The sequence below is a fragment of the Sporisorium graminicola genome, chromosome SGRAM_9, assembly GCF_005498985.1.
Source record: "Sporisorium graminicola strain CBS 10092 chromosome SGRAM_9, whole genome shotgun sequence".
Classification (NCBI taxonomy): Eukaryota; Fungi; Basidiomycota; class Ustilaginomycetes; order Ustilaginales; family Ustilaginaceae; genus Sporisorium; species Sporisorium graminicola.
In genome coordinates this window covers 627,620-642,147 of record NC_043739.1, presented here as the reverse complement: position 1 = coordinate 642,147, position 14,528 = coordinate 627,620, and the positions used below count along the sequence as shown (strand labels likewise).

At 56.4% G+C, this 14,528-nt stretch overlaps 5 protein-coding genes across 5 annotated transcripts; 2 read left to right on the top strand and 3 right to left on the bottom strand.

Annotated features, from left to right (window-relative positions):
• Positions 1-3,843: 3,843 nt before the first annotated feature.
• EX895_006594 (uncharacterized protein) lies at positions 3,844-4,521 on the bottom strand (the record flags this gene model as incomplete). Its single annotated transcript, XM_029887185.1, has 1 exon — positions 3,844-4,521. The coding sequence occupies one exon, from the start codon at positions 4,519-4,521 to the stop codon at positions 3,844-3,846; it is 678 nt and encodes a 225-aa protein (XP_029736677.1).
• A 1,255-nt stretch (positions 4,522-5,776) lies between these two features.
• Positions 5,777-7,864, top strand: EX895_006593 (uncharacterized protein; the record flags this gene model as incomplete). The annotated part of the gene is made up of 1 exon (XM_029887184.1): positions 5,777-7,864. One exon carries the CDS (start codon positions 5,777-5,779, stop codon positions 7,862-7,864), a length of 2,088 nt encoding a protein of 695 aa, XP_029736676.1.
• A 165-nt stretch (positions 7,865-8,029) lies between these two features.
• EX895_006592 (uncharacterized protein) lies at positions 8,030-10,627 on the bottom strand (the record flags this gene model as incomplete). The annotated part of the gene is made up of 1 exon (XM_029887183.1): positions 8,030-10,627. One exon carries the CDS (start codon positions 10,625-10,627, stop codon positions 8,030-8,032), a length of 2,598 nt encoding a protein of 865 aa, XP_029736675.1.
• Positions 10,628-10,856: 229 nt separating this feature from the next.
• EX895_006591 (uncharacterized protein) lies at positions 10,857-12,761 on the top strand (the record flags this gene model as incomplete). Its single annotated transcript, XM_029887182.1, has 1 exon — positions 10,857-12,761. One exon carries the CDS (start codon positions 10,857-10,859, stop codon positions 12,759-12,761), a length of 1,905 nt encoding a protein of 634 aa, XP_029736674.1.
• Positions 12,762-12,903: 142 nt separating this feature from the next.
• EX895_006590 (uncharacterized protein) lies at positions 12,904-14,193 on the bottom strand (the record flags this gene model as incomplete). Its single annotated transcript, XM_029887181.1, has 1 exon — positions 12,904-14,193. One exon carries the CDS (start codon positions 14,191-14,193, stop codon positions 12,904-12,906), a length of 1,290 nt encoding a protein of 429 aa, XP_029736673.1.
• Between the last annotated feature and the right edge of the window lie 335 nt (positions 14,194-14,528).

Here is a 14,528-nt window from a genome sequence, read left to right as displayed (position 1 = left end):
ATGTCAAATGCTTCATATCTTTGTCATGCTAGGATTGTCCCACGACTCTATGGCGGTGAGACACAATGTGTTGATCCATAGCCCGCTCCTAATCCAGGTTGCAGATAGGAGAGCGTTTGTAGATACCGCAACCGCCGAAAGCGGACACTGGAGCTTCGATGCTCTTCGGCGTGTACCCTCGAACCACCTATCTTGGTAGCTTTGGATGGACTGTCTTGTTCCTGGGCTCTGTCCTAAGCGAAGATAGCGTAAGCTTGCGTGTGTTCGCTCGAGATTTCCCATCGATAAGAACAGCGAGCGCCTTTTCACCAGCAAGTGGCGCCCAAGTTTAGGGCACGGCCAAGAGTCTAGAAAAGCTAGTGCCGCTCCCATCATATGCATGGCCAGAGTGACAAAGGGCAAAGCGAGCCAGGGTCATCGTCCGAGGAAAATTCTTGGGGTATGTTCGGTTCGCAAAACCACCCACCAGCTTTGCTTTACCGTTGCCGAATCAGATCCACGCTCGCCAAGGGCCCATTTAGCCTGTCTCGCCTGAGCTCGCTTAGCCGGCCTTGCGAGGTGGACGGGGATAGATTTCTCGATGGATGGCGATTCTTGTTGGCAAACACCGATCTGTTTGGCAGTCTCGCACTGGCGAGACAGGCTACGATTTGCAGGTTGTTGATTATGGCAAGACGGAACACAGCTCGCCGTTCCGCTGTGCCTCTGAGACACGCCAGGCTCTCTATGGGCACGGTCGAGCTGCCTCAGATAGCGATTCGACACAGTCTGCGAAGCGAAAATCTCGAGATTAGCCGAGTGCCGATTTTGGCCTCGCGTGCGCGTTCTTAGCGTCGCTCTGCCTCGCCTCTCAATCGAACCCGTGTTAGCGTGCAGTAGGAGCAGTCAAAGAGACTTGCTTGGATGACTACCGTGTTGCCCGTGATACTGTGTGCCATTTCGTCAGATCAGCCATGTTACAACAAGACAAAGGAGAAAGTGGCGCCGGACAGGTACAAATGCAGGATGACCGTGCCTGTTGGCCACTTCGGCGTCGAACTGAGACGTGCGCCACTGCGATTTTACTTTGAGACTGACATGATTTTGATACGTTACAAAGACCGTGTGCAGAGATCAAAGCCCATTGGGCCGCTTTCTCAGCCAGTCTCAGACCGAGTCAGATCCCTGATTGGACCCTTATTTGTGCAATGTCTGGCTACAATCAGCTTGCTCGATGCGAGCGGGAACCATGCTGCATAACCATAAAGGCCGCGGGCTTCGGTTTGCAGAATGTTTGCTTGCGCCTTGACCGCCCTCCTGCCGAATTTGCATGTCCGCTGCATCAGAACCAGGCAACTCGCGCATTCTCCGGCCTCCGAGTAGCAAAGGTTCACTTTTGATGCCCGACTTGGACTTGTTCGCCCCCCTCCCCCCCCCCCCCACGCTGTGCAAGCAGTCTTGTCTCGACCTTATTTCACGCACCGCTCGAGGCAACAAAGGCGCTTACAGGTGCGACCCAAATAGCCATGCTTCGTTGTGGAGACTCGTATCTGCTAGAAAAATGCTTGCAACGATCGACCTTGTCGAGCAAAGACCAGAGTCAGCCAACGTCGCCGAGAGTTCATTGCCAGAACGATCGATTTCTGTCATTCTTAGCGTCGTTGAGGGTTGTGTGGCTGGCTCTCTGTGAGCAAGTGTCCGGCGGCCCCGTTTGAGCGCGTGAAAGCATGCTTCAAGGATCGATAGGATCAGCAGCAATGGTGATGTTCCTGGCTCGATCTTCGCTGCCAAAAAAGTTATAAGAAAATTGCCGCGTGGGATCTTTTTTCGAACGCACGGGAAGATGGTTTGTTCTGGCCTCGGCGCAGAATGGAATCACCCTATTATGGCGCAAGCGTGCGCCTGCATCCCGACAAAGACCTTGGCAGACGGCTTCGCCACCATTCAGAGATACAGTATCTCGAGACTCGATTGTTCCCATCCTCTCGTCGCTTATGCACGTATGAATTCCCAAGCAACACCGTTATCGGCAATCAACCAAGAAACTGGACACGCTATAGCATTGACCAGATCTCCGCCATGGTCTCGCATTACCCGCGAACCCGTTTGTTCACAAAGACCATGTTTCCTTCATTTCAGGGTAGGCTTGAACTAGATGGGTCCCATCGGCCATGAGACATGGTACACGCACGTTTCATGATAGTTCGTTCGCATACATGTATTTGGTTCCGCGCTAAACCAAACATCGAGCTTTTCCGATGCCCTGTACAATGCATCCGCTCTTGCGACTGTCACGCTTGTACAGATGCTAACGTCGAGGCGGTTGTATGCGCACTGTCCCTTATCGATCGCTTGTCGGTGGCGTAGACCGTGGGTAGTGCATTCATCATCCGAGTAGTTGCACGATGGTGGTATCGATCGATAGCCAGACTCCCGCGTCTCAAACACATCACCAGAGAAGCCACATGTAGTAAGTAGACGCCGCAATGAGACTCAAATAGTGTTTTCAAGATACTAGGTTCAAGCGTACATTGACGGGCACATGGCTGACCCTGGACTTATCGTGGCTCACTGCGCGCTGAGCATCGACTGACCACCTGATACAGTGTATTCGGAGAGATTTGCGAAACGGCTTCTAATTTAGCTTCTTAAAGATGCTTCATGCGACCCTCTACCTCTATCCTGCTACTAGTGCGATGCCTATTGTTCGAAGCGACCAGTTCAGCCTAGGCTCACATGCAGAGGCATTGCAGAGGCATTGTCATGCAACACATGTTCTTCTGTTGGTCCTTTCTAGCGCAAAGCTCGCCTAGCAGAAGGCGACCAGGCAGCGACTCGCTTCTACACTAGCCGCCGCATGAGAGCCATGCAAGCCTTGCGAGGGGGTCCCAGTAGATGCAGGCACGCTAGCGCTCGCAATGCCGAGCTCGTTCGGGACTGCTGAAGGAAATAAGTGCCTTAAATGCACTCACACACGTTTCTGGCGGTAAATTGACAAGATAAGCGTCGGGATCTTGCTTGCACCGCATGAATCGCCATATATCTACCACAACCGCTCGCAGCCGCCGTGTCTGGGACCAGATCCAGATGAGACACAGCACCGGTTTGTGGGAAGGCGCCTAGCCTAGCCTGGGTAGGGACGACTTGGATGGTGATCGTTTCTGGACGAGCGGATACCTGGCTGGCTAGTCTAGATGCCTGGCTCCGCCTCAGCTGCGAACGAGATTTAGTGTTTCCAGCGCCATCTAGTAGCTGAAGTGACCGTGTGTGAGTTTATGCGGATAGGATCAAGATAAAGCAGTGATCGACCCAAGTTTCTTGACGCCGCGCTTCGAGCAGCTGAGCGGGCCTCGTGCGTGCTCGATCTGCGCTTGTGTCGCTTAATCGATCTCTGTGAGAGCCAGATGCTGAGCGCTCTCCATGGTGCCTTAGCCACTATGGGTCTGCTGGAGGGAGGCAGGGTGTTCGGAATCAGCTGGCTGCCGAGACGATCAGCATTGACATAGTATAGCACGAGCAGCTGCTGTTATCATCGGTAGCAAAGGATTTTTTGCACGATTCGGACATGTCGATACCTGCAGCCTTAACAAAGCAAGGAATTATTCAGTCCCCAAAATTAGGATCCATCGAACTTTCTTTCTAGTCCCGATCCGAGTTTGTTTGCTCTGCGACTCAGGCACGCTGCAAGCCTCAGACACACGCCACCAAAAAAGCAAACCCCCAGCGGCAGTCCAAAAAACAAATGTGCGAAGAAATGTGTGTTGATTACCCTAACAAGACGATGACGCGAGAAAAACGAAGGAACAGCAGTGACGATGGGGGACAAGGCGATGCAAGACGAAAAATGGCGAACATGAACACCCTCTAGAGGAGTACAAGATTGGCAGCTGCTACGAGAGCGAGCGAGCATGCGATGAGGCCAGCGGGCATAGCTGCAAAGTGGTGCGAGGTGCTGGCCGACGACGGGGAGCGCTGCTGACTCGAGCCAGACGCCGTCGGCGACCACGACCAGGCGGTCGAGGTCGAGGTCGAGGTGAGTGGCATCTCGCTGTAATAGCTGCGTGTGTAGCCGTTGGAGCCAGTGGTGGTAATGTTGGAACCGAGATAGGTCCCCGTCGAGTTGCCTCCGTACAGGTTTGCGTATCCGTGCTGGCCCTGGCAGTTCTGTTGGTTCCAGTCAATGTCGAGCTGCTCTTGCATGTTTGGGCAGGGCTGGTAGCACGAGAGGATGCCTTGCCAGTTGTTGCAGTTACACCACCAGTCGTCTGGGTTGCAAGGCAGCACCGCTCCATCGCGCGCTACCGTGTCGAGGCACGCAGTGATCTGAAGCTCATACTCGGCGGGGCAGGATGCAAGGTACGGAGCTATGGTGGCAGAGGCTGTCGGAACAGCAGGAATTGTAACTGTTGCAGAGACTGATGCAGTCGAGCTCGTCGCCGCCGATCCAGTCGAAGCCGGGCTTTGCGCGTGAACAGGATCCGCAGCCAGGGCTAGCAGTGCTACGATGGCTACACAGCCCGACCAAGTTCTTGTGCACAGCATCTTGATGGCAAGTATTTGGTCGATTGTGCGGGACGACGAAAGGGCTTGTCGCTAGTTCTTGACGAATGGAAGATGATGGTGGTCGTGGTCGTGGTCGTGGACCCGAATGGAGGTGCCTTTTTGCAAATGTGTTCACCAGTATGAACTGCTTGTTCTAAGTGGGAAGGAAGGCAGGAAAGATAGCCCGATCTCACTTGCACAGCATCGAGAGAACCTTGGGCCACGACCGCTTCGGCCTCTTCCAAAAGAAAAAGAGCAAGCATCCATAACGATGTCATCTCTGCTCTGAGCGGGATTCACCTCACCCAAGGCAAGCATTCCGCGATGCAGAGGGCAGAAGAGCGTGCCGACCCGCAATTCGCGGCGTGCAATTACCGGGCAGAGGCATTCGTCTCACTCAGTTTTGTCGCACCAATCGACTGAATGTTCAGAGGAACAGGCGATGCAGGGTTCACCGTGCCGCACGCCTCGTTCTCAGCATGGACCTCTGAGACAGTCGAGATTTGCGCTCGATTATTAATAAACGGCGGAAATGAAATTGGGAAATGGGTGTCCGTGTCTCATACATTTTTTCGGCCTCCGATGCGCCTATAAGGCTCAACCCGGGAATTGGAGCTTAACAGAATCAACGGGTACAGGGGGCAATGACAGCACCTCGCCCCCATTTCATTCCAGCTGTCCAGCTCCGCATCTGAGACATGGAAGCACAAGTATTCGGATATACACCCAGCAAAACCTCACGGCCATTGATTGTCCGCTTAATTGACTTGCACGCATGTGCATCCATCCTTCCAGGCTCACAGCCTCTGTCCACTCGTCCGCGGTCATTACGATAGCACCAAGCAGACAGTCTATCAAACTCTTCGACGCTGCAACACGAAATCATGTGTCTTGCTCGTAGTTGCCGGCAATGCATGCGTGCCAGGCAGGCCTTTGCTCGCTGTACTCTGTCACGAAAAGACACCCCGACTGTCTGCAAAGCGTTGCCGGTTATCGGTTTGCTGGTGCTTGTCACCCCTTCCCTTGAACATTCAAGACGAGGCGACTCTTTTTGGTGGACCAACTCGCTCGTTCCTGTATTCTCAGGACAACTCCTCGCTGCACCCTCCTTCTTCGTCTAACGTTGCCTCCCCCCTCCCTCCTTTCCTTCCCATCACCACCACCACCACCAGGGTCCACCTCCTCCTTACGCTCGCAAGAAACCGCCCGCGTTCTCCCTCCGAGCTGAGCCAGCCGAGCGACACACAACGTCAAGATGGCTGTCGAGACCGAACTCGATACCGCCGCCTGTGAGGCTTCGTGGCCTTCGCGGCGCCTCAACCCCAAGATGCTCACATGGTGGTCGTTCCTCTGGATCCTCTACATTCCTTTTGGCATCCTGCTCGGCATTGGCCAGCTGATCTGGGTGCTGGTGTCCGCGACGTGGATTTTGTTCTTCAGGGGGCCCAAGGGCCTGCATCCCAAGCAGATCTTCCCGCTCGTGTCGTTCAACGTGGTGGATCACCAGGGTAACCCGCTCCCCAACGAGTACTTTACCGCCTCGGAGTGGCGCGAGGCGTCGCACGCTGCGGTTCGACGCATCTACTGCGCCGAGCACCCGTACATCTTTCTAGATGGTTGTCTGCCGACGCTGACCAACTCGTCGATGATCGTGGGCGAGGCGGCGAGCACTGGCATTGTCGGGCTCCTGTGCCGGCCCATCTCGGTGGTCAAGCGACGCGGGATTGCGCTGGTCAAGATGCTCGAAGAGTGGGTGCACAACCCGATCCTGGCCAAAAACCTTGTCATTTTCCCACAGGCGGTCACCGTGGCGCGCAACAACTTTGTCAAGTTTGGCTTGCCCACGTTCGAGTTTGCGGCGGCTCATCCGCACCAGGTCGAGATCGTGCCCGTGAGCATTGGCTACGACATGCCGTACCCGATCCACCTGCGCAAAGCCGATTCGAGCTTCCTGTTCGACTTTTTGCTGCTCATGATGATGCCGTACGCCAAAGTGACCTACGCTCTGCTCGAGCCGGTCCCGCTGCACGGCAGGTCGGCGGAAGAGATCAAGCAGGAGTGTGAAGACAAGATTGTCGAGTGCTCGCTCAGGCAGTGCCAGCGCCATAACATCGACTACCGCGACAAGGTCGCCTGGAGGCACCTTCTCTCTGCACGCCTGCATCCGACCTACCGCCAGTTCGAGGTGAGCGTGATCAACGCCATTCAGAGCATCCCCGGTCTGCGAGTCCCCTCGCTACTGTTGCACTACGCGTGTCAGGAGTCGATCCTGATCATTATCGGTGCGTGCATCTACTGGTCTCGGTGGAACCAGCTCGAGGTCAACATCATCATGCGCGCATGTGTCGTGACTTTCGGCATGGTCAACCTGATCAAGGTGCTCCGTCCCGTGCCGCGACCGGCGTGGGTGGCGGCGAACCGGCTGAGGCTCAACCCGTACACGCTCAAGACGCCGTTGAGGCAGTACGACTACACGTTTCCGTCGGGCCACTCGGCGTTTATGGCGTGCGTGTATGCGAGCTACTACTTTTCGCGCAACCAGCCGGATGTGCGCTTTCACTTTCCCGCGTCGATGCATGCTGTGCTAGCACTGCTGACGCTGGCGAGTGGTGTGTCGCGTCTGTATCTCGCACTGCACTGGCCGCTGGATGTGCTGTGCGGTTGGGTCATCGGCGCGGTGTGGGGGTGGGCGTGGGGTGCTTTCCTCAACGCCAGGTTCGATAAGCTGCACATCGGCATCCAGATCGCCATCGCCATCGGAGTGAGCGTCTTCTTTTTGATCGTCACCATGTTGCGCATGTTTGTCCTCCCCGCCAAAATCCCCGCAAAGGTGTGGAGCGACCACGTGGGCCATGCGCTCAAGCTGCACGATCCCAAGCAGCTCATCCTCAACACATCTATGATCTGGACTGTCCTGGCCGCAAAGGCGTTCCTGTACGCCTTCTACTACGCCGGCGCCACGGTGCTCATCTGCCCACTCGGCCGCTCGTCCTGGCTGATCTTCATGCAGCTCCTCATCGGTCTCCTCTCCACTGCGCTTATCTACGTGCTCGTCGTCCACCTCCCCGCACAGCTCTACCCGCCCCCCAAGCCCAAGAAGCAGGACCCGGAAAAGGCTCAGCTTCTGCAGCAAACGTCGAGGTCCTTGATGCCCGCGATTGCGCAGGGGTACTCGCCTGCCGAAATCCGAGGCGCCGTGCTGCGCGCCGCTTGGTGGCTGTTCGCTTCGTCGTTTGTGCTCTTCTACATCACCGTGTTCAGCCAGTTGGTGGCGAGCAAGATCGAAGCATCGTACTGCTCCGTGTTGTACTACAACAAGATCGCCACTTACGGCGACAATTAGTGTCTCCTGTCGCTTCTTTCCTTCCTTTGGGTCCCCCCTTGTCGCAGTCATGGGGTTCGTTCGCACTTTCTTTACATGCATTCGTAGTCATTCGTTCATTCAGGGTTAATCGAATCTCGTTTCTTTGCCCTTTGTGACCGTCACACAGAGTGAGCGAGCTTTGGTTTAGACTACAAGTGTATCGCGCCAGCTCTCGTACTGTCGAATCATGAGCGAAGTGATGCGCCGCTTGACAGACAGAGCCGCGCTCTCGAAATGGCGGTGCTCGATCGCTTGACAGTTGATATCCTCGTCCATCGCCAGCAACCCTGCCTCTTGGCAGATCGAAACCACCTCGGCACCCGAGCACCCCTCTGTCAGCTGTGCAAGCTTGTCCAAGTCAACGGCGCCGGCGCTGACGGCCATCTTTGCCATGCGTGTGCGCAAGATCTGCTTCCGAGCCTCTTGATCGGGAGGACCCACGTAGACAAGTCTGTCGAGTCGTCCCGGTCGCAGCAGCGCAGGATCCAACGACTGTGGCCGGTTGGTGGCGCCAATGACAATGACGTCGGACATGGCTTCGATGCCGTCCATCTCGTTGAGCAGGGTAGCGATGATGCGGCTGTTGAGCGCGTCACCGCTGGAAGAATCGCCATCGCGACTCGAGGAGAGCGCGTCGATCTCGTCGAAAAAGACGATGCTGGGGGCTGCGGCTCGTGCTTTCTTGAAAGTGTCGCGGATGGCACGTTCCGATTCGCCCACGTACTTGGAGTACAGCTCGGGACCTTTGACTGCGAGGAAATTTAAGCCTGACTCGGTGGCGAGGGCGCGCGCAATAAGGGTCTTGGAACAGCCCGGTGGACCGTAGAGGAGCACGCCGCGCGGTGGTGAAACGCCGAGTCGTGCAAAGACTGCAGCATGCTTGATCGGCCATTCGACCAGTTCACGCACCTGAGACTGGACCGACTTGGTCGACAAGGCTCCTGATCCACCAGCAGATGGTGTTGAAGAGCCGGCAATGTCGGACCAGAACACTTTGGGTGGCTCGAGGAAGATCTCGCGCATGGCAGAAGGTCGAACGAGCGAGAGGGCCGCATGCAAGTCGGCGGCGGTGACTTTGTCGAGCGTCGTGTCGATTGCTTTGCTGGGATTTGAGGTCGTCTCGAGCGACATGGATTCAATCTTGGCCTCGAGCTCATCCGATCCTGAGCGACGGCGAGCAAACGTACGACGAACCGCTCGCATACCAGCCTCACGGATGAGAGCGGAGAGATCGGCTCCGACGTAGCCATGTGTGCGGCTGGCAAGCTCGTCAATGTGCTGTTGTGTAAGATCGTGTGGAACAGATCGGATGAGGGTGCGGATGATGTCGCCTCGAGCGGCGGCGGTGGGAATGCCGATCTCGATCTCGCGGTCCAGACGACCGGGGCGACGAAGAGCGGGGTCGATGGCATTGGGTCGGTTCGTGGCAGCAAGAACAACGACGCGAGCAGGCGCCTTGACAGACCTTGACCGCTCGGCCGTAATGCTGTGCTTTTCGTCTATCTTATTGCCATCGTCTGCCTCTTCCGCCTGTAGGTCGTCATCATCGTCATCGTCAGCTTCCTCCATACCATCAAGAAGCGTCAGCAACTGTGCAACGACCCTACGTTCGACCTCGCCCGCGCCATCCGTGTTGGCACCTTGGCCGGAGCCTCCTTCTCTCCTTGGCGCCAAAGCATCGATCTCGTCGATGATAATAATGCAAGGACTCTTGCGCCTCGCCTCTCGAAAGATGTTGCGGAGCTTGGACTCGGTCTCGCCATGGAAAGCGGAGGAGAGCTCGGGCCCGTTGATGGTGAGAAAGGACGACCCAGTGGCCGCGGCAACTGCTCGTGCGAGCGATGTCTTTCCTGTTCCTGGCGGGCCGTAAAGGAGGACACCCTTGGGTGGTTTGAGGCCGTACTGGACAAAGATCTCGGGGGACATAAGCGGCATCTCAATTAAGGTCCTGATCTCGGCGATCTGTCGATCCAGTCCGCCGAGTTTCGAGTACGGGTCTTCTTTGGTCCCGTTCAGCGCCTTTTCTGCGGCGGCTGATTCTCTCGCCTTTTTCGAGTCGGCATCGGAAGGAGAAGACCTGAGGGAGACCTCGGTTGTGCGGCTTACCAAGCACACCTGTGTCGTGCTGCGCGTCGAAGTCGAGACGGTCCAGCCTTGTTGTCCATTCACGTCGACGATGACGGAGACGCAGAAGTGATACAGACTTCCCTGGAACGCCACGGAGAGTTGCTGACCGAGACGAATGCATTCGAGGTCGGCAAGACACTCTTTTGCATGGACGGTCAGCATTTGGCGGTCAGACTTGCCAAGTTTTGCTAGTGAGGTCGAAATATTGGTGGACTGCTCTGAGGATACAGTCAAAGTAATGTTGGCAGCAGTAGGAGGCTTTCTGAGAGTGCCTCTTGTCTGCGTAGTGTGGAGAGCAAGGACCGAGACGATTTGGCCTGGCTGAAGACCAGTGGGCAGCTGAGCAGCGATTGGCAGGCGGATGGTCGCAGCTTCCAAAGCAAAGGACGGCCAAACGGTGCCTACGATGGACGTGGCATCGTTACTCGAGTCGTTAGCGATGACAAGCACTGCATCCCCAGTCTGAAGCTCCATTGAGCGGATGGTGTCGACGGGGAGTAGCACTTTACTGCGAGAAGAGCTGCTCGCGGCTGTTCCAGCTTCTACGATTCGAACCTGGACAGAAGCAGGTGCGATCTGCTGTGCCTCCCCAGTGGCTGCCAGAATACCGCTCATGATGAACGAGTTTGGTGCGGGTGACAGAGTTGGTGTTGAAGAAGAAAGCAACAACGACGTTTTTTTTTTACTGAGGGATTCAAAAAGTCGGAATTCGGAGACGGTGCTTTGGTAGATTGGACCCTGAAGACGACCAAAAAGCGAGAATCGTGCCAGCTCGCCTCAACCATCATCATCATCCTTATTCCGCAGCACGGTCAAGCTGCTGGAGTCAGGAACACATCCAGCCATGTCGCTAGATCACACCCACTACGACGTGGCAATCTTCAGCACCGGCCTAACACAGAGCATCCTTTCAGCGGCTCTCGCCTCGGCTGGTCTCTCCGTGATCCACATCGACAAGCACGATTACTATGCGGATCAATGGGCGAGTCTGACACTTTCCGAACTGCTCACATGGTCGCAGAATGTGCAGAAAGGCTCGGAGAACGGCTCCAGATCGATGGCGCGCATTGAGGGCATCGATATCAGCTTCCCTTCCTCGGGCAAGGCCGACGAACACGTACCAGATGCGCCTTTGCACTTGCCCGATCCGCTAGCATCTCTCGACCGGCACTACGCAATCTCGCTCGCTCCTACCTTGCTCCCCGCAACTGGGCCATCGATAGACTGCCTCATCCGATCCAAAGTCTCATCCTATGCCACCTTCCGCTTGCTAGAGCGCACCTGCGTCGCGTCGACCTCGACCACCGACGAGAGCATGACCGTCTTGACAAGCGTCCCAGCGAGCAAAGAAGACATCTTCAAGACCAAAACGCTCTCGCTCATCGCCAAGCGCAAGCTCATGAAGCTTCTCATGTACATCGGCGCCGAAGACTGGCAGTCGGATCTTGCCCAGAACCCAGCGACGGCTCAAAGACCGTTTGTCGACTACCTGGCGGAGGTGCACAAGATGTCGCCGGACCTTGTCGATGCAGTCGCGTACGGCGTGTGTCTATGCGCCACGCCGACCGAGACTACGGAGGCAGCCATGGCGAGAGCAAAGAGTCATATGCAGAGTGTGGGAAGATACGGCAACTCGGCGTACCTGGTAGGACAGTATGGAGGGGCGGGAGAGCTTGCGCAGGGTTATTGTCGCGCATCGGCGGTGAAAGGAGGCATGTTTATTCTGGCGCACGAGATCAAGTCGGCGAAGCGCGATGGTGAAGGTGCCAAGTGGGAGATTGGGATTGATGGGATTGACAGCGGCGTGACAGCGGACTATGTCGTGTCTAGCGATGAGATGCTGCAACAGCTCGGTATCGCCGGGGATCATCCGCCAGCTTCCGAGGCAAAGCAGGTGGCTCTGTATAGAGCGGTTCTGGTCCTCGACAAACCGATCCACTTCTCCACACCGAACGGCAAAGAAGCACCGTCCGACGCTGGGCCGGATGATGCCCCTTCATCCGACCTGCCGCCAGAGACTGGGCTCATCGTGTTCCCTCCGGGCTCGATCGGTAGCAACCCGAACACGGTGACCGTGCTCATGATGGGCGAAGGCACCTTTTCGTGTCCCAAGGGTCAATACGTCTACTACGTTCAGACCGAAGCAGCCGACGACGATCCACAAAGATCAGCACAGGAAGCTCTTCGGCCTGTTATCGAACGCGTGGTCACCTTGGCGAACCAAAAGCCATCATCCGAAACATCAGTCGCAACGCAACCGCTCTTTCAGCTGACTTATCGTCAACTCGTTCCTCAACCAGTAGCTGATGCCCGCTCTTCAAATCTATCAAGCATCCCATTCCCGCCCCCTTCCCTCAACGACCACCGCCCCGTAACGTCGATCTCTGGACTCACGGATGCAGCGGTGCATCTGGCCGAGAAAGTATACTACGACATTCTCGCATCGCGAGCCGCTCCACCCGCGGATCAGTGTGGCTCCACACACGCCGAGAAGCTGCAGTGGATCCACCAGACGCTCGAAAGGCAGAGGCTCGAGCGCAGGCGACGAAAGCGGAGGGACCCAGCCGAGTATCAGGGCAGAGGCGGGAGAGGCGTCGACGACGGCGTCACGCGATCGCTTGATGAGCAAGCGACGCAGGATGGAGTGGAGTCGGGAGCGCAGCTTCAGGTGGTTGGGTTTTTCGATTCGAGCGCAGACGCAGACGACAACGACGAAGATGACGAGGACGACGGTGCGGAGGCGCAGTGAGATATTTTGCGCGCTTGCTGTATTGTCACAAAACTGCTTGTCCTCATTACATCACATGAGCATCACGACTTGCTTCAAAGGGACGGATGATGAAAGGCTCTGAACATTGCATGCGTACAAGAAAACAAAACCCTCAACGCGATCACCTGCGCGACTGACGGTTGACCTGGTTCTTGAACTTGTTGACCTTGCCACCGGCAGCAGCAGCAGCGGCAGGCGCTGCCGAAGCGCGCGACGAGCTGCTCTTGGACCTCTGCAGTGTCGAGCCGGCCTTGCTGTTGGCTCGAAGCGCATCGTAAGCGTGCTGCGCCTTGTGGGCCTTTTTGCCGTTGCGTCCGTCCAGACCGGCGCCTCTGAGCAGATCGCCAAACTCCTCCTCCATGCCACCGCCAATCCTCCTCCTGCCGTCGCGACCCGAGCTGAGACCAGCACCGCCGAGCGCGACGTCGGCTTCGTCGCGTCGGCGTTTGCGCGAGTCCTTCTTGGACATGACGAGACGCGTAAAGTTTTCCTCTTCGAACTCTTCCATTCGTGACAGTGCCTTTGCGCGAGAAGAGGTGTTGGAAGCGAGACGCCCACGGCCGCCGACGCCGACACCGCCAGAGGAGGCTTCGTATGGGTTGGAAGACATGCTGGCGGTGAGATCCGAGAGCAGAGCCGAATTGCGCGTGATCGACGAATTCTTTTTGTTGGAGCGTGCATCGGGGTCGTACGACATGGGCACGAGCTTGGGCGGTCGATACACGGCAGTCTTGCCGCCGTCTTCTTGGTCAGAGTCAGAGTCGGAGGAAGAGTCGCGTTCTTTTCTTCTGGATGCGCCATTGGGCTTGGACGACGTTTTGGCATGTGTACGAGCTTTGTCCTGCATGAATGCGGATGGATTGGGTCGGAAGGCGAGATCGTCGTCGCTTGCACCTCCAGCGTCCTCGTCGCTGCTGTCCCCCTTGCTCTTCTTGGCCTTGGTAGATGCGGGTCTGGACCGACCCAGAAGCACCTCCTTGTCTGCATCAGCAGCAGCACGAAGCAGCTTGTCCATCTGGTACTTGAGGCGACTCTCCAATGGACGGAGCTTTTCGAGCATCAGGCGCAGCTTGACAAGGTCTTGAACGAGGTCTGCTGGTCCTTGTGCCGCGCCCGAGCTGCCGCTGCCGCTGCTGCTGGCAAGCGATCGACCCGACATCTTGGCGATGCAGACTGCTACAACGTGGTGAAGATAGTCGAGCATAGCATCATTCTTGACCGTAAGCAACGAGATGCCATCAGGGTATGCGAACGGGTTCGAAGACGAGTCGCTGGATGCAGCATCGACGACGTCCTTTTCGAAGGCCTTGACCGAGGTGCTAAGAGCCGAGACGGACTTCTGGATGGAAGCGAAGAGATTGCTGATGTCTTTGGGAGCCACTTCTGTGACCGTTGCCGTGGATGCAGCCATGTTCGAGCGAGCTTGAACCGCCTAGGTATGATTGGCAGTGAATCGGGATGATGGTCAAGACACGAGCTGCCGTAGAGTTGGAGGTGGTGGTGGCACACGCTTCGCTGCTTTGCTTTTTCTGCTTCTGCTTTTCTTCGAGCCAAAAAATTCAGAATTCGAGAATCCGCACTTCTGTCCCGATTCCCGAGTTGCAATTTCTCCACCATTGTTAATTTTCCTGTTTTTAATACTCGACTTTCGGCCGCAAAAGCTGGTTCTCAACTGGCGAGGCGCAGCACAAGACGACTGTTTCTCGGTTCGCAGCTCTGATTGTCAAGCTGCCCATTTGCGCTCCG